This window comes from Passer montanus, unplaced genomic scaffold, assembly GCF_014805655.1.
Source record: "Passer montanus isolate IOZ18808 unplaced genomic scaffold, ASM1480565v1 scaffold10, whole genome shotgun sequence".
Lineage (NCBI taxonomy): Eukaryota > Metazoa > Chordata > Aves > Passeriformes > Passeridae > Passer > Passer montanus.
Window position 1 is genome coordinate 34,185,501 of NW_024356505.1, and position 25,086 is coordinate 34,210,586.

The 25,086-nt window shown below is 43.1% G+C and overlaps 1 protein-coding gene across 5 annotated transcripts in view; it reads left to right on the plus strand.

Annotated features, from left to right (window-relative positions):
- The first annotated feature begins 24,167 nt into the window (after nt 1–24,167).
- The window catches only part of DIP2C (disco interacting protein 2 homolog C), a 310,372-nt gene continuing 309,453 nt past the window's right edge, over nt 24,168–25,086 (plus strand). For all 5 annotated transcript variants that reach the window (XM_039707449.1, XM_039707465.1, XM_039707457.1 and 2 more), the window contains exon 1: nt 24,168–24,494. In XM_039707449.1, coding sequence (XP_039563383.1) covers nt 24,410–24,494 — 85 coding nt within the window. In that variant the 5' untranslated portion in view covers nt 24,168–24,409. The remainder of the gene's footprint in view (nt 24,495–25,086) is intronic.

The following is a 25,086-nucleotide window of genomic DNA, read 5'->3' on the forward strand; positions in this document are numbered from 1 at the left end:
AGTGTCTGTGATCAATGAAAGCCGTTGTGGGTTCTGCTTGTCTCAAAAATTGTTCTCATTGTTGTGGTGGTCTGGGTGACCTTTTTGTGGCCGAGGGGCTGCTGTGAAGCTGCTCTGACAGCTGAGTGTGAAGCCTTGGCCTCACTCAGGAGGAGGCTCAGTGGTGGGGTCTCAGCTGCTTCAGCAGAAATGTCCTTGTGGCTACATCCCTCTTTGGTCCTTCCTCTGCTCATTTCAAAATTCCCCATCCAGGTGTCCTGTGGCCACCACAGCACCTGCAGCCTCCAGGGAAGAACAGTGTAGGAGGGCAAACAAAATGTGCATTTTCCCCCTGCCGCTGTGGAAGGGATCCTAAGAGGAACAGTGCCCCAATCACTTTTCCCCCAGCCTGTTTCCAGCTCCCAGGGGGAGCACAGCTGCTTTTCCCTGCACCCTCTGAGTTCAGGAGCTTCCTCTCCTTTCCTCCTCCTGCCAGTCCTGGTCTCTGTGCACAGCAGCACCCAGGTAACCCTGCCCAGGTCCCACATACCTGTGCACCCTCTGGTGATGAGACAGAGCTGGGAGACAGGGCAGGGCTGTCTAGGGGACCTCCCTGCCATTAATCCAACCCCCTCCAGGGCCACAGCCCTGTAAATGCCTCCAGCTTTCTCTAGGAAATGACTGCGAGTTTTTGGGATTTTGTCCCATCCCGGGGTACAGTTATGCAGCCTCTGTTTGTTTGCACAGATCTGCCTGCCTTTAGCTTTGTGCTTTGTGCAAACAGCCAGGGAGCAGAGCTGATGGCAGGCGCCGAGGTTCTGGGCTCCCACAGGGGTACTGCTCTGTGTTTATGAGGGCTCATGCTGGAAGGGTTAAGATGTATGTCTGAGCCAGCAGGGATAAATCAAAATATCTTCTCTCTTCAGCTTCACTTCATCGACATATATGGCCTTCAGCTCAGCCTCCCACCAGATTACAAACGCATCCCCACAGCTCCCTGTGAAAGAGCCAGGGCTTGACTGAATCTCTCAGAATACTTTAGGTGCAAGATCATCCTCCCCTTAGCTGGAACTCTGAATAAAACCATCCTGATGCCCAGAAAGCACTGCTTAACCAGTGCTTCTTTTTTGTCTGCACGCCTTGGTTCTGCCATCAGGACACCTGGTGTGCACTAAAGCTTTTATTTACTATGAGGGATTTATGGCACAGCCAGAAATGGAAGGGAATGCTACTTGATGCCTTGAGATCACTTTGCAGCTCCCATCCCACGCAACCACCTTGGAAACTGTGAATTGCTTTGTGGCCCCTTTTGCAGAAAAAAACCCCATCTTTTCCAGACTTTCCAGGTCACACTTTCTTTTTCAGCCTCCTCAAGGGTGCAGCTGCATTTCCCTCACAGGCACAGCTGAGTAACTGCAGAAAACTGGAGACCCTGGTCAGTACTGTTGGGTAAAGGAGAGGTGAGGAACTGAGGAAAGTGGGGACATCATTCTGTGGAGGTCTCTGCAGTGGCTCAAATGTTTTCCTGAAGTTCAGAACAAGCTCACTGAAGTGCCTGGGATGTTCAGTAGAGGAAGAGGATCAATCCTTTTATTTGATCCTGGAGCTGTCGTACCTCACTCTTGGAGAGGTGGCTCCATGACACACAACGAGCTAGAGGACTGATGCAACCCTCAGTGGGAATAGACAGAGGCCTCTGAAGTGATCAATACCCTTAAAAACTGAATTCAGGCTTTTCTTTTGCAGCTCATCTCAAAGGGAGTCCAGACTTTCCTTCTATGGTACAGTCAGCCATGGGCTCATATCCAGAAGAACAAGCTGGACTCACTCACCCCAGCACTCATCATCCCATTGGGATGGATGGATGGATGGATGGATGGATGGATGGATGGATGGATGGATCCAGCAATACATGTAACAGGGGCATGAGGAAGATGAAGGTTCCAGTTAGCTCCGTTTGATGCTGTGGATGAAGTTCTGAATGTCTCTCTGCTAAAGCAGTACCAAAGACACTCCTGAACTTCCTCGTGTCTCTTTTTTGCTCCCTTTCCATGACTAAATGAAAGTTGGCCAGCTTGGTCATAAACTCCTGGGAATTGCAGAAGTCAAAGACAAATTCCAGACAGTTTGTAACATTATTAAAGAGCAGTTAATTATCTTGGATGGGAGAGCATCTCTACAGGACTGCAGCATGGATAAACTCCATGCTCTGTAAAAATAGAAAAAAAAAAGAGATACAACTGTGATATTAAAAAAGAGCTTGTTTTCAGTAAAACAGATGCTAAAATATTACAAACACCCTGACAGCAAAATAAAAAATATTACAAATACCCTCTCAGCAAAGCTACAAGCTGAAAAGGAATCCTGCTTGTTAGAAACAGGCTTTAACACATCTTTCTGAACTGCTTCTTCACCAACTGTCTTGCCTCATCAGTGGTTTGTCTGAGCTGGGCTATGGTCTCTTAAAGAATATAGAGTAACCTCTGACACAGACAAAATAATTCCTGCCCAGCACTAAGCCCAGACAGGTATTTTTGCTTTTGCTGCAGTGTCCCACACTGACTGCAGCAGGGCATCACTCAGCACCAGCCTGGAAACGCACCACCCGCACTCATGCTCACACAAGAGAATGCTGATGCTCCATCTCCAAGACCAAGCCAGGGACATCTCTGCCCTCATCCAGGGGCTGAATCCAACCCTGGGCTAAGTAATCTTGTGGCTTATGGTGCAGTGTCTGGGTTGAGGTTGGAGGGGATACCCTCTTGGAGGCTTGAGGTTGGAGGGGATACCCTCCAGGAGTATCTTCTTCCAGCCATTTTCACTCAACCCACTGTTTTTATTTGCATGATCTCCATGACAGGGTCTGCTGTGGTTTGTATGTGTGAAACACAACTTGGTCACTTTGCCTGTGTTCTGAGCCTACCTTAAGGCTGGATGTTGTGACTTCTCTGTGTTATCTAAATTAGACCAAACCTCCTCATATTTGAACTTCTCCCAAGAAAATGCAACGTCTGCTCCCTGCAATCTCCCAGCACGTGCCACCAGAGAGGTTTTTTTCACCACAGCTTACAAGATCTGGTTCTCACTGCAGTTTACTCCAGGCATGTTCATTATTCAGTTTTGTCCCCACCTTGCAGTCTGTATTTAGGACTGGTTTGTAGGACTGATTGCTAGTGTGCCATGGTACATCTGCCTCGACCATGAGATGCAGACAGCTCCATTCTTCCCATTGTTCCATTGCTAAATCACTAATTCCTTTTACATCAAAATGTCAGACAGGATTTTGAAAGCCTTACTCACAAACATGAGCATTTGCACATATTAATAAGCTTCCTTATGCTATGGGTGTGCTTCCATGCCTATTCAATGAATAAAAGAATATGACCTCTCAGTCACACTGTTAGGAGGCAGATCGAGCTCTAATTTTGGTTTTACTCCTTCCAAATCTTCTCTCAAGACTTCCAGAAAGTCACATCTATACCTGATTCTTTCTGAGCCTGACTGGAGGCATGTTGAAACACAGGCAAGGTGCTCAGTGCCAAGGTACAATCTTGCCAGTCCACACAGAAGGAAAGAGGGAATGTGGTAGGTTATAGGGTCAGTTTGTCCTTCACTTCAGCTACAGGACAGATTTAACCCTTCAGAGTGCCATGAAGAGGACAAGATTTGCTGCTTGACTCTAATTTGAAGAGAGAACATATTATTTTCTTATGACTTTCTCAAAGCCTGTGGAAGCTGAGAATAGCTATGAGGTTAAAAACAGGGGGCAAAGCAATTATGGCTAACTTGCAGTCTCATATTTCCATGGAAGATCAAAGTAACCTATGTACTACAGGAAAGACTAATTCCCAGTGCAGTGTTTCTTACCATTCCTGCAAATGTTACTCCCTCCTTAGTTTAAAGTAGATTTTTCTACAGAAATTGTTCTTCCAATATTAACATACATTTCCATCTCCCATATATACATATTTATAGATATAGATGTATTTCTACATATATATGTTCATTCCAGCTGTATCAGTCCCATCTCTTAATATCTGTCCTGGTTTATGACCTCAAGTAATTTGCAAGAGGAATACAACTTGTAGTTCTGAGCTTCTAACTTGGTTTTAAGGCCACAAAACAAAACCTCAACTAAAACTTTAAAGGATTGTAGGATTTTCCAGTCATTAAAATGGTGGTACCTCTTTCTGAAGCATATTTTGCTAGCTATGAGAGTCATGTATTGTACCAGCATGTATCTCCTATTCAGATTTATTAGTGATGGACGTTAAATAAATTTGTTCTAGAAATTAAGTTGGAAAGTGGACAGACCAGCCTTAGTGCATTTAAACTCATTCAAACTCTGACACTGCCTCTCTTTTCTATGTTTGAGCAACTTGAACAACTTTATTTTAATAATTTGTATACAAAACATGTACTGGCATGTCATCATTTTAAGTAGAGTTACATTTTGACAGTAGGGTGGTGCAGTGAATGAGGTGAGACAAAAGAAAGAGTCCTTGGTTAGGCTCTAAATAACTGACTAATGCTCAGATTTTATGTCCCCATTTAACTTTCACTGGCTCGAAGTAACTGAGTGGGTCAATTAATCCTCATAAGAGAAAGCAATTGCATTGCTGTTCTAATCCAGGCTGCAGAGAAGAAAACATTCTGTTGTTTTCAAAGAAAGCAACTGCTGTACCAAGCCAGGGTCCTGGACAATTTATTTAGTGTCAATTTGTGACAGCCCCCAAGATCTGTGCTGTCATGTCTGTGCATTTAATGTCATGGACCTGGACATAATTGCTTGTCTTGAATGTTGCAAAGTCCATTACAGAGCTTATTCCCTCCAGGGGAGAGCCAGAGCTGCACCTGTGATCCACGTGGCTTTGTCTGCAGAGATCCTGATGCAGGACTTCCTCATCCCTCGTTCCATGGCCCATCAGATATCAGATATGATATATTCCTGTCACCTTAATCAGCTGATAGATTTGCTCTGATGGTTTGTTGAGGAGTGTGCTCACATGGTGGGCAGGTGTTTTATGGTTCATTATCTCTATTGCAAGAATGGTCACATACACTGTGCACTCAAAACTGTTCATAATCTGCTCTAAAAAAAGAGATTATTATATATGAATTATCAGATAGCAAATTTCCTCATTAGTCTTCCCACTGTGTTCACGACCATAATATCTGAGATATACAGCTAAAACAAGAGATGTGAACACACTGAGTTTGGTGGTGCCTGGCTTTTGATAATGAGCAGATTGAAGATGTTTCCTACCCACAGGTTGGAGCTGGGTGACTCCTGGGTACCCAGAACAGGAGGTACAAACACTAAGGTGAGATAAAGGTGTAATTTGAATTTTTTCCTCAGACTATTTTGTCTTTTAATCCTAAGTCCCCTTCAGGAAAAAGTGATGACTAAGTACTGCAAAAAGAAGATTGTTACATATGCTTTTTTTCTTTTCAAAGAGGAGGTAGTTCTCATTATAGGCAGTAACACAATGAATGGAGCATTCACCCAGGATGTAGGTGATAGGTTAAATTCCTTTCTATTACTGTGGAAATATCCCACTGATTTCATATATATTATCAGTTCTTCTTTGATCCAGTGAACGTGCACAGTGATCGGATTCTTTGCTCTCTGCAGACTGTCCATTTTTTGCTCCTTCTTCCCATGTAGACTTTGCATCATATCTTGTCTTTGAAAGTATTAATAGTTTCTTTGCCACTACCTTGGTGCTGGGAAGCAGCATTAGACTTCAAAATAAATCTGCTCAGGATTCATTTAGACAATGGCTTGGTTCATTTTCTGTTTTATTTCAATAAACCATCTTTAACATACATAAGTTCCTCTGTATGAACCTTTATATGTGGGCCTGTGAATAATTCCTCAGCACCACATAAGTCCCTGAGGTTTGTTTCCCAGCATCTGTCCCTGTTAGAGGCAGGAGGAGATGGCCACTGAGCAGCATTAGGGAAAAGAGAGACCAATTCCCACGGCAGCTGCCTGGAGAGAGGAGAGGCAGGGCTGTGTTGGGCTTTTATCGATTGCAATGCAGTCACACACTTTGCTGTGGTGCAGTGCCACTCCAGACTGACATGGAGAGGTTTTCTGACAGGCTCTGAGGGTTTGATGGCCTTGTACCCACTAAACATCAGCGATCTTCCTTTAGTGAATGGGTAACTGGGAAGCTGCAGGTGCAAAACTCAGGGGATTCCTTTAGAGGTGAGGATGTAGAAAGGCTCATGACAACAAAAGTAAAAACACACAGGTGGAGGTGGATTTGTTATGAATTTGTATTTTTTTCAGAAGTCAGATTGACATTCCTCATGCATGGCTGCAGTGTAGCTCCAACACAGGACACAGAATCACTGCAGGTTAGGCACAGGAAAAGCATTTCTGCAGGTTAGGCACAGGAAAAGCATTCCTGCAGGTTAGGCACAGGCTCCCTGCCACAGATTCACCATTTCCATTCACATTTCACCCGTACAGATTCTTACATCCCATGGCAGGGCCAAGGGCTTTTGCTTGATGTGTGAAGCAGCAGGAAACAAGGTTGCTCAGGATTAATCTTGATAAAATTATAAAATTCCTTTTTAAATTTTTTTTTCTGTAACTTCAATTGCTTGCTGTCCAATTAGCCAGCACACTTACCAGTGCTCATTCAGATAACACTGATTTAGGGGAAAGCTGGTGCTTCTAACTCATCATTTGCAACTGTATGAGACTGCAACCGTATCAGATGTCCCTTATGAATATGACTGACAAAGTTTAATAATTAAGGTTTCAAAAAAAATGAGCTGATGAGGCAAACAATACTCATTTCCTTCAATGAAAAATCAGCCTTTCTGGTATAAGTTAATTCATAATCATCTGCCTTGAACTGCAATACAACAAAAACTATTTCTTCCAGTCTTCTATGTAGAAATAGGAAAAGAAATAATTAGCATGTGATGACAGAACTGCAAAGGGTATCTTTAGCTCAGCCATGTAGTCTGCTACACTAGCCACATGTGGAATTCAATATTTTGATTTCAAATGAGAGCACTTACTACATTCCTCATTGTATAAATGATTTTGCAGCCATTGGTAAATAGGATTACATAAAGGCCTGACTCATGGGATGCTGTGTTAAAAGGACAAATTGATGAGGAGCATCCCATGAAAGGCCTCAACATTTCTGCAGATTGAATAAAATTATCAAGCAATTGCATTCACAAGTTTTGCTAGAATATTTTCCTTACAATACTGAATGACAGACTCCCTTAGAGTAGCATGAAAGGAAAAAAATTAAAAGGAAAGTAATCTGTTATCCTAAATTGACCCTTAAGTCAAGTTTAGCAAAAATATTAGGAGGAAGGGAAAATCTGGACTTCCAGAAAAAAAAAATAAATCTTTCCAAATCCCTAACTAGAAATTATATGAAGAGACCATAATCTCTGACACTGGCTCTTTAAAACTACATATCTCATTCTCATCAGGAGTGGCTCAGAAGAAAAACTTTATGCAAAGCTGATACTGCTATTTGTCAAATCCAAGGTTTCAATGGGAAACATCATTGTATTTTGAGTGCTATGAAATGAAGAAGAAATGCTATTGTTGCTGTTCCTGCTTGGTCTATTATCTTTTATAATGAAGGAATGATATCCTACTCAAATACACTTTAGTTCAATCACTGATGAATCAGGAGTCCCTCCCATACTCCCATCAAAGATTCTTGAACATCTGCCGAATCTAAGCTTCATTTTTTAAACAAAATCATTTCTAATCTCTGTATTTGAAGAGGAAAAAACTTCAACTTTCAAGTATGAACTGAGTGCAGACTGATGCATTTCTCTGTTATGAGCTGAGATAGTAAATCAATAGCAATATGAAAGATGAAATCCCTCCCCATCTCCCACCTTTCATTTCAGTAGTCTGAAGACTCTGAAGATTGTCTCTGAAGGGTGATTTTAGTGTCAATATTGTTATCAATTTATTTTTCTGACAAAGGCTGTGAGGAACATGGAAATAGGACTGAGAGATCCTTCTGGGTCACAGAATTGACCTTCCTGCCATGGCAGCACTACAACACACAGCTGCCTCCAAAAATAAATAGTGCTATTTTTCAATCTAACTTTGTTTTTTTATCCCATACTATTGTGATTAAAGGCTTCACTGCTTCAGGGTAGCAGGTACTGTCTTCTAAAACCAAGGCCAAGTGTATTCAAGATCAGCTTATACCCATTTGAGAGTGTGCCAGCACCACTCTTAAGTGTGACTTGCTCTTCTCCTTTCTTGATGTGATCCCACAATGAGTTTAGCAGGGATCACACCCCGCTCTCAGCCTCCCCCTGCCAGACCAAACAAGGGAAGGTCTGTAAATCTCCTTGAAGCTGGCCACCACTACCCTGATCCAGATGGAATTGTGTAGGCTATTTCGAATAAGGCTCACCAGCAGTGTATGTAAGTGCCAATAATATTATCCTGGTTTTGCTGGGGAAAGTTTCCTGAGAACCTTTCCTTTTTTAAAATTCTGGCAGGTCTGAGAAGTGGCAACCAATGAGAATTATCCAGACTGATGAGGTTATTTAAAAGAAGCCTGTGTGCACACAGTTAACACAGTGCCAACTCTTTTGACTGCTGAGACAGAACTGGTGAGGCTGAGGTGCCCAGGTATCTCAGAGCACACAGCCTGGAAAGAAAAAGAGGAACAAGGAGCATTACTTATTATTTCTTAAGTGATTGCTTTTGTAATACATTTTTTAAGCCCAGATTCTCTTACCATGTTAATTTTTCCTGCCCTGGTGGTGGCACTCTTTGCTTCACGAGAGAAACCAGTAAGAAAAGACAGGAACTGCAGAGAGCAAGGAGGAGGCTGGTTCGTGAAAGGATCTGGTAAACCCGACGGGGGGAGAGGGAGCTGGCAGTGAGAAATCCATCCCGAGGACACTCCTTGTCACAACAGTGCCCCTGCAGGGTGCTCCTGCCAGCCCAGCACTCTGTATCATCATCTGAATGGCTGCCTTATGACATGGCAATGTCCCCACCATGATGGGAATTTTCAGAAAAGATACATTATAATAAAATGCAAATAGTGTACTGTGTCTGAAAATGCCCATAGCTGAGTGGGCAGCATAATGACATTAATTCAAGCTTCTAAACAATATGACTGCTATTGGTATTGATCTGACACCCATAATTGATATTAATGGGCTATATGCAGAGTTTGGTTACTCCCTTCTAAAATATCACCTTGAAATTTTCCACTGCTGAAAGCACACAGGGGTGGGTCTCTTTCCAGAACAGGTAATCGAAATGTGGCCAGAGACAAAGGAATGGAAAACAGCAGAGATGGAGACAGAACAGCTATTCAAGAGTGTCTGTAATAAAAGTGGAGAAGAAAGACAGAGGATAAAAGGTTACTAAAATGGCCTGTACCATGGACTGGCTGTATTTGTATAGAGTGGCTGGGGGTCTCTCACTTTCACAGATATAGGATAACAATTTGCTTGTGCTACCAGCACACCAAGAGAAGCGTGCCGGCCCTCTCACTAAGGTGAAGCTTCAGCAGCAGGAAAAGTTTCAAGCAAACTTTGTGCCTTGAGCCACACAGACCCAAAACTACCAAACCAGCTTCTGTAGGTGGGCAGAAACATCACTGAGGAGAGGAATCCCCAGCTGCTCTGCTTGGAGCACCCAGCCACCACTAGAGAGAGCACTCCAGATCTTGTCTTGCACTCAGGTACTGAGGTGAGAACTTCCATTTGTGATGACACAGAGCTGCTCCACCAGCAAAGGGTTTCAATCTCACCCACCTGTAAAGCATGGCTGGGCTGGGCTGGTGGAGATGCAATTCCAGTTCCCTTGGGGCCAAGTCCTAAAGACATCTTAGCCTGAATTTGAAAGCACGTCTATAAATCTTTATGAATTCTAGATTAGGCTGAAAACACAAGTTGTGTGGTCTGATCACTGAGAGTGAGCACTCAGGACTTCTCTCCCACTGTTTCATATTGGTCTAGGGACAGACATCAGCACCAAGCCTTGATCCTGGAGAAATGAGTGCTGTAAGCCAAGTTTAAGTAAAGAAATATTTCCATTGCAGTATCTTTCCCAGTTTTATGATGAAGAAAATTCACATGCTTGCTTCCCCAGCTTTTCCACAGTTGTTTTTTCCACACCTTTTTTCTGACAGGATGTTTATTTTCTCCAGCTGTGCTATCCTGAAACTATAATTGCAAAGTTCATCTTCTAGTGTCTTCCAGTCTTCCAGTACCTGCATTCCATAACTATCAACCCTATTGAGGATGACATGGGAAACCAAGGGTTTGCTGTTCTCTTAAACATCCCAGAATGTCTGATAGATACACAGCACTCTGGAAAATTTCCTAATAGCCTGTAATCCTCAAGAATCCCATAGCAAAAATAATTAATGTAACCAGAAACAAGAAGGAAAGATGCATGTTATCTGAATATAATTCCAGTGTCCTCTGAAATAATTGCTTGAAATTCTTGAAAGAAATCTGATGGGGTGTAAGGGTTGTAGAGTTTTCTCACTGCTCAGGAAACACAGTCCTGCTTTCACTGGGCTTTGCATGTTAATTCTGTGCAATATCACAGATAATACTCAGACACTTCTTGCTGTGTGGGTAGGACTAATGCAAGATGGTGCTGATGCAAATATAGCTTGCTTGCTGAGAGTGAGTTGGAAAATTGTTTCACATGTTCACTAAGCTATACCCCGTGAGGCACATTTCAAAATGCATTCAGAAGTGGATGTTATTTCTGGGCATCAAGAACATAAATTACAATCCAGGTTTCATAAAGACAGCAAAAGATGTACCTACCAGAATGGAGAGAGCACAGCTTAAAGGCAAACAATTGAATTTCCCAGTTTAATGAGACATCACAGACCACCTGAGCCACTGCCCCCCACCATGTACATGTCCTTCCCCTCTGGAAAATAAGAAGTAAAACACTGAGCAGGACTGATTTGCAAGCTGGCAGGAGTGACCATGATCTCCCTGACACTGATGTCCAGCAGTGTGTCCAACCAGGACACATCCTTCTCTACAAGCTGGACACTCACCATTTTTCTGGTTCAGGCTCAGGAAAATCAGATGCTGCCAGCACCTTCCAGCTCCAGCTCTGGGAGAGAAAGGAACACCTGACACTGTGCCCTGAGGGCTGCCAGCCCCTGTGCTGTTGCTTGGTTGAGTGGATCTCCAAAGATCTCCAAAGGCTGCTTTGATCTGTAGTGGTGCTGAATACAGAATCTTGCTGTGGATTTCATGGGATCCAGAAAAGCTCAGCATTCCTGGAAACCAGGCTGCTTAAATCTGTTGGCATTAAATATACCCAAGTTGTTTGTTTTTGTTTTTGTTTTTGTTTGTTTGTTTGTTTTGTGTGGTTTCTAGTGGTTTTTTTTTATTTTTTTATTTTTTTTTACTAATTACCTAAGGTGTTGAGTCAGCATTTTAATGTCAGGGGTAGTAGAAAGCAAAGCATTTCTACCTCTGTCTGCACTGACCAGTCACCCTTTTCATGAAGTGATTAAAGGAAAATATAATCACAGTCAGGCTACACTGTTCCTAAGTTACACATGCAGTGCTGGGTGTCTCAAGAGCTGTCATCACCTTTTCACTGGACAATACAGGGATTTTTGTACTCTAAAGAAAGGTGTGTAACTTGCTAGCTGGGTGCTGCTGTGCATTCAGAAATAACCTGGAGTACCAGCAAGGCCAGATGCTGAAGAACACTTAAGTTTCAGGGCTTATTCCCTGACCTTTTGCATATTGCTGAGCATGGCTGGATTTTTGTATTAAAAAACACCTTATTTAAGAATAGTCTAGATTCACTTTTTGCAAGAGGCATGGTCAAGTACTGAGTAAACTCTGTGTTAAGGTTTGTGGTGCCTTCCATCCATATTCTCATTTTAACTACTGTGGCACCCCCATTTCCTGACCCTGTACCTCCTATGCTATCTCCCACCATGAGCTGCACTGGATATTATTTCATTTGCACTCATTAAAGACAGCAACCATCTCACTACATATCTTAAATATACTTCTGCATTAAAAACTGCATTCTATCTTTCTGAGGTAATTTCTACTTGAGGTATCTAAGCCTTGATTAATGCATGTGTATATCTGATGCAAGAGCTGTGTCAAGTATTCTTCTCTGTGGCCTTTTACAACATGATTTCACTGCAAAATGTCTTTGAATATTCATATGAGTACTAGAAAGCCTATTAATGGCTACAGTTTGGGAACATTTTAAACCAAAGGGATGAAGGTCAGATTGGATGGGGCTTTGAGTAATCTGGTCTCGTGCAAGGTGGAAGGATGATCTTTAAGGTGCCTTCCAACCAAAATAATTCAATACAGGATTTTTCCACATAGCTTTTACTCATGTATCAACCTTTTTGGCACTGAATATAATCTTCCAGCTTTTTGACTGTAAGTGACCTACAATGAGGAAAAAAAAAACCCTTAAGCTTTTTTTTTTTAGTTCATTTTTTAAAATTTTATTTTAATAAACATGACTTTTTGCCTTTATTCCTTTCTGCTGAATTTGGCAGAGGAGAAAAAGACACTGGAGTGCTGGAGTGCTGCAGACTTTGTGGAAATGGATGGTGGGCAGAGGAAGGAGACCACAGCTGCTGTCCCAGAAAGAAAGGCTATGGTCAAGCCTGGGTGCACTGAGGTGTAGAGCCTTGCTATGGGGACTGGACACTGAGGAGAAGCTGGGTTTAACTCCTCACTCCTTCATTAGACTTTGAAGGAAGTGAAAAGGTGTCTCTCTTGTCCTCCATCAGGGAAAGCCAAATGTAACAATTCTGATCTATATTTACCACAGAAAGAGTAAAAAAACATTGTACATTTTTATTTTGTATTTGAACAAAAAGTACACAAATCCAAACCAAGTAAAATTCCCAGTAGTCCTCTAGTACATCTCTCCACAACAAATGTAACTCCAGTTGAAAGCAGGAGGTAGGTATTGTGTCTTCCTAAGAAAAACTCAGGCTCTTAATATACTACCAATTAGAATTAGCATTATGTATGGATTGTTTTAATGGTTTATTGACATGCTAGTGAACTAAGTACTTTGCTTTATTAGTATCATTTAAGTCTGTATTAGAAAAGCCATTCTAGAATTTCATTCCTAATAGCAATAATAATAACAATCTAAATTTTTGAAGGAAAGGCAAAACTACCTATCTGTCAATTCCACAGTACAACCACATAACAAGCAATGACCCTAAAAGCATATGAAAATCTGAGTTGATCACTGATAGCAGAGTATCTCAAGGGTTTCTAAATGCCACTTTGTTCGCAGTGGTAATTTAACCTTTATGTGATATCTCTAAAATAATCAATCATATCTGCATTACACAGAGTATTTTTTTTCTGATGTATGCCTTTCCATGAACTTATCCATCACAATTGTGCCCCAGCATTACCCCTTTCACAAAACTGCAAGTACATTCCAATAAAAAAATGGTCCCTGAGTGGTTACACTGGAACATACAAAAAAACCTGAAGGCTATTTCGTTGAAAAGTATCCATTACATACAATAACATGATTGATTTCACAACATCTATTTTATGCTTTCAAGCTATATGAAAATAATGATTCTCCTGTGGTATTTTAAAGCAAGACAACACAGAGGGGTTTAACCCCCCCTTTCTATAACAGAAATAAGCATGAAAGGGACAAAATTTTGGCCCAACATTTTAGGTGCCTGAAGAAAGCTGAAATAATGGGGCAGGTGGTGAGCCATTCAGGTGTCACTGGCAAAGCCATTCAGGTGTCCCTGGCAAAGGGTGAGCACGTGCCATCAGGTGTTGGCATTAATATAACCTGGAAAATTGAGTAAACAGCAGTTCCTGGGAGCAGGAGCATTTCACATCCCTTGCTTGCTCTGAGCCCAAGAGCCAGCAGCTCTCTCCTACCCACCTGCAGCACCTCACCAGCAGGCCAGGCACCTTCCCTGCAGGCTCCCTCCTGCTTTCAGAGACAGAATATCCACTTGTCACAGCCCAGGCTGATCCCTCATCCAGGCTGAGCACAAGGTGCAAAAAAAAGCCTCTGGGACTGATGTGCCCTGCCCAAAGCCTTGGGTCAGAGAGGAGCTTTTCAGAAGCAAAGTCACAAGGACACAAAGTGCCCAGTTTGGTGGCTGGGGTCCCAGGGCACAAGAGAATGTGAGGAGTGTGGATTATGGGAGGCAGGGAAGGCAGAGACATCTGGATTTAGAACTGAAAGATGAAGCTGGGGATCTGGCAGGTTTGTCCCTGCTGTGTTCAGAAACCAAGGTCTTAGACAAATGAAAACATTATATGAAAGAATGTATCAAATTAATATAAGTTGCATTTTCATCTTGAAAATGCACTCAAGCAAGATACCAACTGGCTACTCTGGCTAAAGATTAATAGTGTGCTCTTCCCTTGTGTGTGTGAAACAGTCACATCAAGAGTTTTTTCAAATGAAATCTCAGAAAACATTATATGAAGATCTGAAGTTAGCTCACCTGTGCTGAATGAACATCACAGCTCAGAGAGGGGTGAAATCTTGAAAAAACTGTGAATCAAATTCTTTCCTGTAATACAAACTGTTTTATTATTTTTTCCAGAGGAACTACACATAAGAAAACCAAGGACACAAGTTAATGCAATGGGAAGAAGTTTTTCTTACCAATAACAAAAAATGACAAAGCATCAGTGCATTTTACAAACTTTCTATACAAAGAAGTTTGAGGAAAAGGAAGTAATTGCTTGAAATATTCCCTTGGGCAGAATGATATCTGAATAAATTATTTTAATAGTTCATGACAAAAAGTCTTCCCTATTACAGACAGTCACACCAATTTAACTGGTGTAACCATTCTGACTTTGGATTAAAGGCACTTTTACTTCATCTTTGTTTTGATATGTTCCCAACTGATGCAAATCTAACTGATATAACTTCAGTTTAATTTGAAACAAAAGTGGTTTATATAGTTTTTAACTGAAACTGCTTAGAATCAGTCTGTAATCTATTCCCATGTGATCTGGAAGCCTCACATCAAAATTAAGATGTTCATATACAGGCTTGTACCAAAAATATACAAAGGTTTGAATTTCATCCCATCGATTTTTTTCCCTGCTCATTAGTACCCAGACAAACCCAAGGTCAGGTACTCGCTTGCTTCCAGTGGTTCAGCACTTGATACATCTGATAACACTGCAAGGCAAGGCAAGAGTCCTCCTCTTGCCTCTGAAGTGATGTAGGAGAGGTTTTAAAGGTCAGTAAACAGATCAGCTAAAAATCAGACCAGGAAACAGTAGAAAAAGAGCAGGAAAACAGAACGAAGCAAGATCAAGGTGTGTGATTGAACCCTTTCTTTTTGCAATGCAGGGTTGCCCTGTTTGGAGAATCCAAAAGGCAAGGTTTAAATCCCAGAAAGTGAAAACCTATCCCTCTTAATTGTGGTGAAAGACCATTTTTGAAAGATCTCAAGGACAGTCTTAAAACCAGAAGGAAATACAGGAGGCATTTTAATGCATGAGAATTGTCTCAGTTCTTAAGTAAAATTGCTTCATTAGATTGCTAAAAAAAATATTTAATGTTAGATAACCGTGGTATCTGTGGAAGTCATGGCATTCCCTGGAGAAACACACAAGTACTGTTAAATAAGAGGTCCTCACAACACCTGATGATGTAAGTAAATATAATTCTCTTTCTACACATCTAGATATTACTCCATTCTCTGGATAATAACTCCCCCCCAAAAAATTATTTCACTCTTAGCTTCAATGGCTCTGGAAGCCAACAGACAGGTGTCTGTACTGAAAAACATTAAGAAGATGAAGAAAGAAGTAATATTAAACTTTGGAGCTGAAGCTCCCAGCTGTCAATCCTGACCTGAATTTCCCGGACTACTTAAAACACAAATATAAAAACTTGTCACCGAAAGTTAAACAGTATGAAGATGATTAATCTGAGCTGCTGACGTGGGGTTGTAGGCCAGTGGTGCTGTGTTTGTGGGTTTTCAGTATGTCCTGGTAAGAACAGCTCCCAGGGCCAGAGAGAAGAGGGGGCAGGAAGCACTGTCTGCTGTTATTAAAATGGTCCACTGAGCTCATGCCTTTAAGGAGGCAGCCAAATAAATAGTCAAACATTAACCTTTTTAGCTCACAAAGGAAAGAAAAAAAGTCCGTGCACAATGAAAATCATTGGTGGTGAGCCATGCCCTGTCTGCAGCCCTGGTCCTGCCCAGGTGCTTGGTGAAAAAAGTCCGTGCACAATGAAAATCAGCACGGTGGTGAGCCATGCCCTGTCTGCAGCCCTGGTCCTGCCCAGGTGCTTGGTCCCCCTCTCCTGCCAGATGTGGCTGCTCACAGTGGTGCTCACCATGGGGTATATTTGTTCACACACTGGGAACTCTGAGCCTTGATTTTTCATTTGAGAAATACATATTAATTAATAGAATCAGAGCCATTTAGCTAGAAAAGACCTTTAAGTTCATCAAGTCCAACCATAATTCATTAATCTGCTGCGTAAGCAAGGTGAAGACTAAATCAATGACCTAAATATTTGCAGAGAGCACACGGAAATGAAAATAACTGCTGGTTAATCCTGTTTCCAGAACTGAACTGGACATTCCATTTGTAATTATTTAACAAAAATTGACATAAATTCACAAGTAAGAAATTCCTCTTCTGTGCCTCCCTGAGGCAGTGATAAATCATGCACCTTAAATAACAAGAGGGAATGTGTTTGGAGTCTTTGCCTGCAGAACCAGGTTAGTGCAGAATCCAGGGGTTTGTACTCATGAATCAAATGGGGAAACATCATGCAAGGGAGAAAACTTCTGGCCTCTTTCATTAATGGCCATGTAAACAGCAAACAATTGCCATTTAAACTCTGACAGGTTTTTTGTGCAAATGGCCAGTGAGAATTTTTCTTCAGGGTAAAGTTTGGAAAGACAATAGGAAGCCAAATATTCTAGAAAAAGGTATTTCTATGAAGAAGCTTGAGAACAGTTCTCTTTAAATGTTCTCCAGGTCTCAGCAAGTCCTAAAAGACTTCAGCTCATACTGAAGCTGGTACTGCAAACTCGAGTACAGAGAAATATTGAAGACGTCTGTCACAACCTCGTGGTAATGTTAGAAGGAAGAAGTGGCTTCTTCTAAAGAAAAAGAAGTGTGGGAGTTTCAGAAGAGGATCAAATTAGACAATTTTCTCAAAAAAAGAGAAAAATTACTTTGCCTATGGCAATTGCTCACAGGTGAAGAGCCTGGCCAGAAGGAAAAAAAGGTTGCTGGCCAGCTGGGAGGAATGAAGTTTGACTTCCCAGAGGGCATCCCTGAGGCTGCACCAGGTTTGCTAGAGACTGACCAAAATGTATGGTCATATAGAATGTACTCAGTACATAGAATGGACCTCCTTTTTGGGAACAAGTGTCCAAAACCAGTAGAACCAGCACTGAGGTGCACAGACTAAAAGGTGATAAAGAGCTAAGACTGAGGACTTGTTATTTGGAATTAGCTGAGTTACATTCTTACATGGGTCGTGATGGTGAAAGTGGTGATGACAGCAGAATTTTCTCAAATGTAAAATTACTGCCTCAGAAATGCAAAAGCTTTCTACTCCCAGAAAGACAGCAGAAATCAGTTGATGCAGGTAAGGAGTGAGATCAGTAATTGTCATATGTTTACTGCCATTTGTGCAAAATTGCTAATGGTAGATGTCAGATGTAAGACAGTATGTAATTGGAGCAGATTGTAAAGATAATTATAGCACACTTCTCAGACTACAATTCAAGCTTTTTTTTTTTTTTTGGTTGCCAAGTAAGAAAAGGTTGAAAATGAAAAGGTGGTGCTGCAGACATTGTGAAAGTGTATGCCAGATGGGCACCATTTTTGCTTCCAAAAGTCACTGATAATTCAGGTTCTACATCTTGTTGGCATAAATGCTCAAAGTCTTAACATAACAAACTAGCTGGGAAAACAAGTAAGAAAAAATATACTCCTCTCAGAGTGTATTTTTTCTATGACCACTTAATATTTAAGTCACAGAGATACTGAAATTTTTTGGATGTCCATCTGCTACTCTTCACTAACAAAGAGTAACTTATCATCCTGATTATTTTCAAGAAAGCATGAAACTCTCCTAGGACTACCCAAAATATCCAAAACATTCAAAACTGGAATGTTTTGAATTTTTAGAATGCACCATCACTACAGATGGTAATCTTAATCCTAATTTTGTGTGATAATAATCAAACTGACATGGATTTAATCTATCTCAGGTAGTAGAAATTGGGCAAAATGGTCAATGGTTAAAATATCCTTTTATTTTTAATAGAAAAATAAGTATATTTCCTAATTTTCTGAATAATTTCACATTTCTAAGGATATTTGTTGTTGACTGCTGTGAATCCATGAAACTATTAAGACATGTTCAAATAGGAGTTTCTCCACATCAGTAGAAAGAAACTTAAGATGTTTTCCAGTTATTAAAGTTATTTTTATATATTAATTGTACATTACCCTGTTGTAATTTTCATGTTCTTTAGATAAGGTAAAGCTCAGATATGGTCAGCTCAGAGAGGCATATTAGATAACAGAATATTGCTTATATTGGTTTTACAATGTGCCAACAGTTTTGTATGACATCCTAAAGCACCAATCTGCTTTTCTGTTGTTAAAAAACACGGTATAATGGATTAACTGGAGGGCAAACTATTAAAAATATCTAGTTCATTTTTCCATGAATGTTTTCCTTAAAAAACTTTACAGGAAAAAAAAAAACAACAGAAAAAAGTAGAGGAATTTACTCCATGAAATTTGCTCTCCTATACTCAACTTCACATTTCTACTTCAGTAGATTAAAAGATTCACTAAAAAGTTTAAAAATTTTATTGAAGAAAAGCTGATGACTTTTCCAAAAACTGTAAGCATCACAGATGCTTCAAATCTTGATGAGAGTGTGAGATACCAGCTGTGCATGTGTGTGTTTGGATCTTTTACTGTATTACAGAATATTCTTACAGAATATCAGGACATTTCCTATCTCCAGATTCCAGTGCCCTCAAATTCTCTGAACTTGTGAAATGTGTTATCAATTCCAACCTCAAACAGAGCAGTGGGGAGGATCTTTATTTTGTGTAAACAGGCTTTGCCAGACTGCAGGAGCCTAATAAACACATCTTATGTGGGACTAACTTTAAAACCAAAGTTAATTTAAACTGTGCCAAGGAAAACTTTTTATTAGATTTTTGCTTTTAATAAAAAGAACAATATATGAAAATTATTAAAATTCACAAAATACCAGTGTAAAAATACCTTAAATGTATAATAATCAAATAGTTCCTTTAAGAACAAGGGAAGTACAATGCAGAGAAATAACCATCTAATATATTAAGGGAAAATATATCTCCCAAGGTTTCCTTTTCCTTCATTTTTCTATGCAGTACCTCACATTTAGCCAAGAAAATTCCCTTTTATGCATCTTAGCTCAAATCCAGTTTCATCAGCATGTGAGCTAATATGCCAAACTATGTGCAGAAAGAGCTCAGGCATGAATTCATGTTCCCTGCTGCCAGCTGTGCTATGAGGCCAGTAAGCTCTGGCACAGGGACAGGAGGAGAAAGGAACTTCACAGTTCCCCCACCACCAGAGCTCATCTGCAGTGGTGGAAAGGAAGAAAATGTCTGAAGTTTCCTCTCAGCTGTCCAGGATCTGCTGCACACTTTCCTGTACACTGAGGTAGATCACTCTATCCATGGTATTCATTTGGCTTTCCTGGGATTCACTTTCATAAACCACAGTGAGCTAAGAGAGGGACATCTAAATTATTTCCAAGCATTAAGACAGAGAATCAAATGCCCAGATATGCAGCAATTGACATTTGCCATGTGCCCATGGTAATTAAACAGATCTCAGGTGTCTAAACAGTTTGGAGAAATGGAATATGGTGCTGGTTTAGGTGGCACAACAGAGAATGAAAAACATGTGTGAGAAAGGCTGAGTAGCTTCCCTTCCTTTCCCCTTCCCCTTCCCCCCTTCCCTTCCCGTCCCGTCCCGTCCCGTCCCGTCCCGTCCCCTTCCCATCCCCTTCCACTTCCCCAGGACAAAAATTAGAAGATGTGTTTGGATTTGACTTTTAAGCATGAAAAGAGATTATAACCCAACCTGGAAGTAATAATAGAATCCTTTTCATGTCATTAATGGGAAACCTGATTAATTTATCTAACTAATGAATTATTTTGCTATTTATAGTCAGCATCAGGGAGCCATCCAGACACATATGTGGTAGATACAGCAAAAGAATAACACATTTCATGATCTGTTTGTGAGACATGAGCAGACAGATGCAAATAGATGGAATGGAAGTGAAGAGGTGAAGGGGAACAAATAAATTGGCTTCAACAGGAAAAAAGAAAAGTAGTACATATTTGAATAAGCAGTGCCAGACAAGCATGTTCATCCCATCCCACAGTAGGATTATTTCCTACAGCATATTCATGATTGCTTTGTCTACTCTGGCTTTAATGTTTCAAATTATGGGGATTCCACCATTTCCTTTGAGAGCCTCCTCTGAAGTCTAATGCTGCTCATCCCCTGGAAGCTTTCCCTGATACATGTTCCTATTTCCATTACATTACTCAGTTATATCCTCTTTACCCTGCTTTTCTCCCCACTTCAACTTCCCTGGTGCTTCTGCCTTTCAAATCATCACAGGCAGCTGTTTGGGCCATTTCTTGCTGTTGTTTCACAAACTGAGTAAGCATTTCTGTAATCTCTCCTTATAACCCAGTCCCTCCAGGCAGCTGATTATTTTGGTTGTTTTTCTTTCAAGACCTCCTGCTTTTGACTTTTTTTTTTTTTTTTTGCTACATTGGCCAAATCCTCACTCCCTCTCTCTCAGACAGAAGAGAAGCTGACCTGTTCATTCACAGACACAGTCCTCTTGCTTTTGCCAAGATGATGCTTGCAGAAGACACACGCATCATTTTAGGTACTTTAAGTTAACAATGTCTCTACACAAGAGCTTTTTCCTTTCCCTAAATAATTTTAGTGCCTTGTTCCTCTAATAAAGTTGAGATGCTGTGAATGTTTTCTAGTATAGACCTGGCTTTGGGCTAAATCTCTGAAAATGTGGGTGCATCTTTTGCTGTGAGAGAGCTGGGAAAAAGATTTTTACCTAAGCAAGGTCAGTTCTACGTGGTCCTTCAGAGGTTTCACTCAGGTACCAATACCATAAGGTGATCCATAGTCACCAGTAGGATGTGACTACTACACATGTACTGTTAAGTAAAAATACACTTCTTTCTGACCGTGCTAATGAATTCCTGCATCCAAAATGCAAACAATATCCTGCTCTTCCTGGAGTCTGAACTTTCCCAAGTCACAACCTCTAACCTACAAACCTAAAGGGATCTGTGAATAAAGACCAGCTAGTCAAAAGTCCTGACTTGCTCCTTTTTCATTGCAATTTGAGTGTTTCATCAAAACTGTTGTGCAAATTTATATGCTTGAGATTTCCTTCTTGGAGTCTGGGCTCTGACACTTTGCATAAATAAGAAATGCCTCCTCTTGAGGTCAGCCCAAGGGGAGCCAGTGTGCTTTCCAGAGGAGGCTGCCATGGCCCCATGCGTGTCCCCACGCCAGGGCTCGGCTGTCAGAGCCCCACGTCACGGCTCCCACAGCACCCACCCCTGTCTGCCCTCTCCCCAGGGGATGGGATGGCCCTGCCCAGGGGGCCCTGTAGACCCAAAGGCTCTCCACAGGAGCCAAGACCAAGCACATCACCCTGACTGTTTGCTGAATTCAGCCATTTCCACTTCTGCTGCATGGCATCCAACCCCAAGTAATTACCCTTCCTTTCACAGCACCCAGCAGCCGAAACCCTGGGCTTGCCATGGGAGAGACAAGAAAATTCAGTCAGATGTGATGTGATTCAGTCAGAAATTATGTGAGAGTTCCACCACTACTCTTTAGGTCCCTTTATACAATTTCGTGAAAGGAAAAAATTGGAAAATGATGTAAACACCAGCAGTACAGAGTCCCTAATGATGAGGTAACAAGTTAAATAATCATTTGTATCAGCACTGGGGAAGTAAAGTTGCAACTCAGAGATACACACTGGTGAAGGCAGCTGGACCACCACAAAGCCTTCCCTCGCCTCCTTCTTGGCTGCCTCCATCATACTTGAAAAAGCCACTTCTGCAGAAGGCTGATACTTTCAGCCTATTTCATCCCATTTAACACAATAAACAAACAAAACCTGGATTCTCAGGTAGGAACCCTGGAGCATATTTGGATTTAATTGCTTTTCTTTGTTTAGACCTGGATGTAATGAACAAGAAAGACCTGGATTTGTTTTTAATGTCTGCATTTGAAACATGCAGTGCTCAACAAAAGGTAAAAATTCTTGCTCCTGGGCAGCACAGTGCTGGAGGAGAGGCGTTTGTTTAGCCCTAAATAATGTGTGTCACCATGCTGCTGAAAGCATGGTGGCTGACCAGGTGGGTTTCCTCCTCACTGCGTTGAAGAGAAACCCACGAGAGGTTGCTAGAAAACAACATATATGACAACAAAACAAACAGCAGCACCATAAAATTAAGGAAAACTGTGCGTGCTCAAGCCTTGTTTAGAGCAAGCAAGCTCACCAAAGTATCCCAACCTGTTCTGCTGCTGGTCTGGCTGGAGTGATGCTGGCATGGGCCGCAGTTGGGTGTAAACAGCCCTCCAGTTTGGGAGAAAACACGGCTTTGGTGAAAACACGGGAAACCACCAGCCCTGCACGCGCTGCAGGAATCACTCCAGTGCTAATGCCTGTGCAGCACAGCTGGTACATGATGTCATTTGGTTTCCTTCCACAACGTAATAAAATACTACTTTATTTAGTGTAGTTGCAGCCTGAGCTTTATCTTTTCAAGATAAAGGGGGGATCCACTGAGTAGCTTCCCTTCTCTTCCCTTCTCTTTCCCTGACTAGAACAGTAAGCTAAGTCAAGGCTGACCTGGGGATGATTGTGACTTTTCCTGTCTGCTAACATTGTGTCACACAAAGACCTGTTCTACCTTTGGGACTCCCAAGGAGTTTTGAAACCATAGGTGCTGTGATGTCTTGCTCCTTCCTTCTCATGAGGGATTAAAACAACCCACCAAATCCAAGCCAAACTACTAACCCCCAACCCAAACAAAAAAAAAAAAAAAAAGAAAGAAAGAAAATATGTACAGAGGAAAAAAGGAAGATGTTTCTTGTGGAATATATTCATTGATTTGAAAGGTAGTTTTATTAAATATTTTCAAAACATTCCTTCTTTTGTTGGAGTGGTGTAATTAGGAGTCCTCAGTCCTTTTTACCCTGTTCCCCAGATACTGGCTCAGTGTCAGCTGGTACATGTGTCAACTTCATTTTTTATCATTTATCATCATATTAAAATTACTACTCTTCCATGGCAATGTCCAACCATGGTTCAGCGATGTACGCAGCAGAATTGCCATGGCTGGAATGGAATGGAATGGAATAGAATAGAATAGAATAGAATAGAATAGAATAGAATAGAATAGAATAGAATAGAATAATTTCGTTTGGGAAAGACCCCTAAGATCATCGAGTCCCACTGTTAACCTGACACCGTGCAGTCCTCCATTGGCTGTACGCAGAGAATAGGAGTGAAAATAGAGGCAGCCTGGAAGTTGTTGGGCAGGTGGGGAAGGAAAAGGGGGCACAGGGTTTCGGAGTGGAGTCTCCGCCTGCGTCGAGCGCATCACTCCTTCCTCGTGCAGCCCCGGTCCTGGCAGCTGGCAGGAGTGAAAGCCAGGGCAGCCCTGCCCGCGCTGCCCTCGCAAACCCAGCTCCGCAAACACAGATGGAGCCCCGGCCCCGCAAACCCAGCTCCGCACGTCCCGGCTCCGCACACCCCCGGCCCTGCACACCCCGATCCCGCATCCCCCGGTCCCGTAGCCCCCGCACACCCGCTCATCGCCTACACCACGCACACTCCCGGCCCTGCACACCCCGTTCCCGCACCCCCGGTCCCACACACCCCGTTCCCTCACCCCCGTTCCCGCTCCCCGCGTTTCCCCCGTTCCCTCACACCCCGGTCCCTCATACCCCGTTCCCTCACCCCCGGTCCCACACACCCCGTTCCTTCACCCCCGTTCCCTCACCCCCGGTCCCTGAGGCGCGGGCCGGGCGGGGCGGCCCGAGCGGCGCGGCAGCGGCGAAGGAGGAGGAGGAGGAGAGGGGAGGAGAGGAGAAACCTCCGCATTCCCTCCCTCCGCGCCCCGTCCCCCCGCGCGGACCGCCCGCCCGCCCGCCTCCCCCTGCATGCCCGGCTGAGACCGCGGGGAGGACTCAGGCACCCGCCGCGGCCCCGCCGCCTTCCCGCGCCCCGCCGCCGCGGACAAAGGGGGAGAGCGGGCAGCCACAGGAGGGGAGAGCCCGTCCCCGCCGCGCGAGCATGGCGGACCGCAGCCTGGAGAGCGTGTCCCTGCCGCTGGAGGTGCGGGCCCGGCTGGCCGAGCTGGAGCTGGAGCTCTCCGAAGGTAAAGGCGCGGCGGCGGGCGCGGGCGGCGGCGGGCGCGGGCAGCGCGGCAGCGCCCGGCCCGCTCCCCCCATCGCACACCCTCCGCCCTGCGGCCCTGCGCTACCGGCCCCGGCCCGATGGCGCCCGGGGGGCTCCCCTGACGGCCCCTGCCCCCCGGCGCGGGGGTTCTGTGGTTTTGTTCTACCTGCGAGCTCCGCCGCGGCGCGGGCGGGGGCGGCGGGGGGCTCTGGCGGCGGGGCTCGGCCGCGCACGCGGTGGTGCGGGAGCTGGAAAAATCCGTGGGGATGGCTTGGAGGGGCTGCTGCCCTGCCAGGGAAAGGCGGCTTCGCGGGAACGTGCCGTGTACCTGCGTGCCAGACCCCGCTGCGGCCGCATCGAGAGACTCCCACGGAGTCCACGCAGCGTGTGCGTGTCGGCTGCAACAAAACACCCCCTGATAAGGTCGTTGTGGACAATACCAGTCAGGTCACTCGGACGAAACGATATATATATGTTTTTAATTGCGGGATTTTTTTTTTCCCCTAATGTATAATGGAAAGCTGGTGGCGGCTTCTTGGCGTGGTTGGCTGTGATGCTCCGCCGGTGCCCGG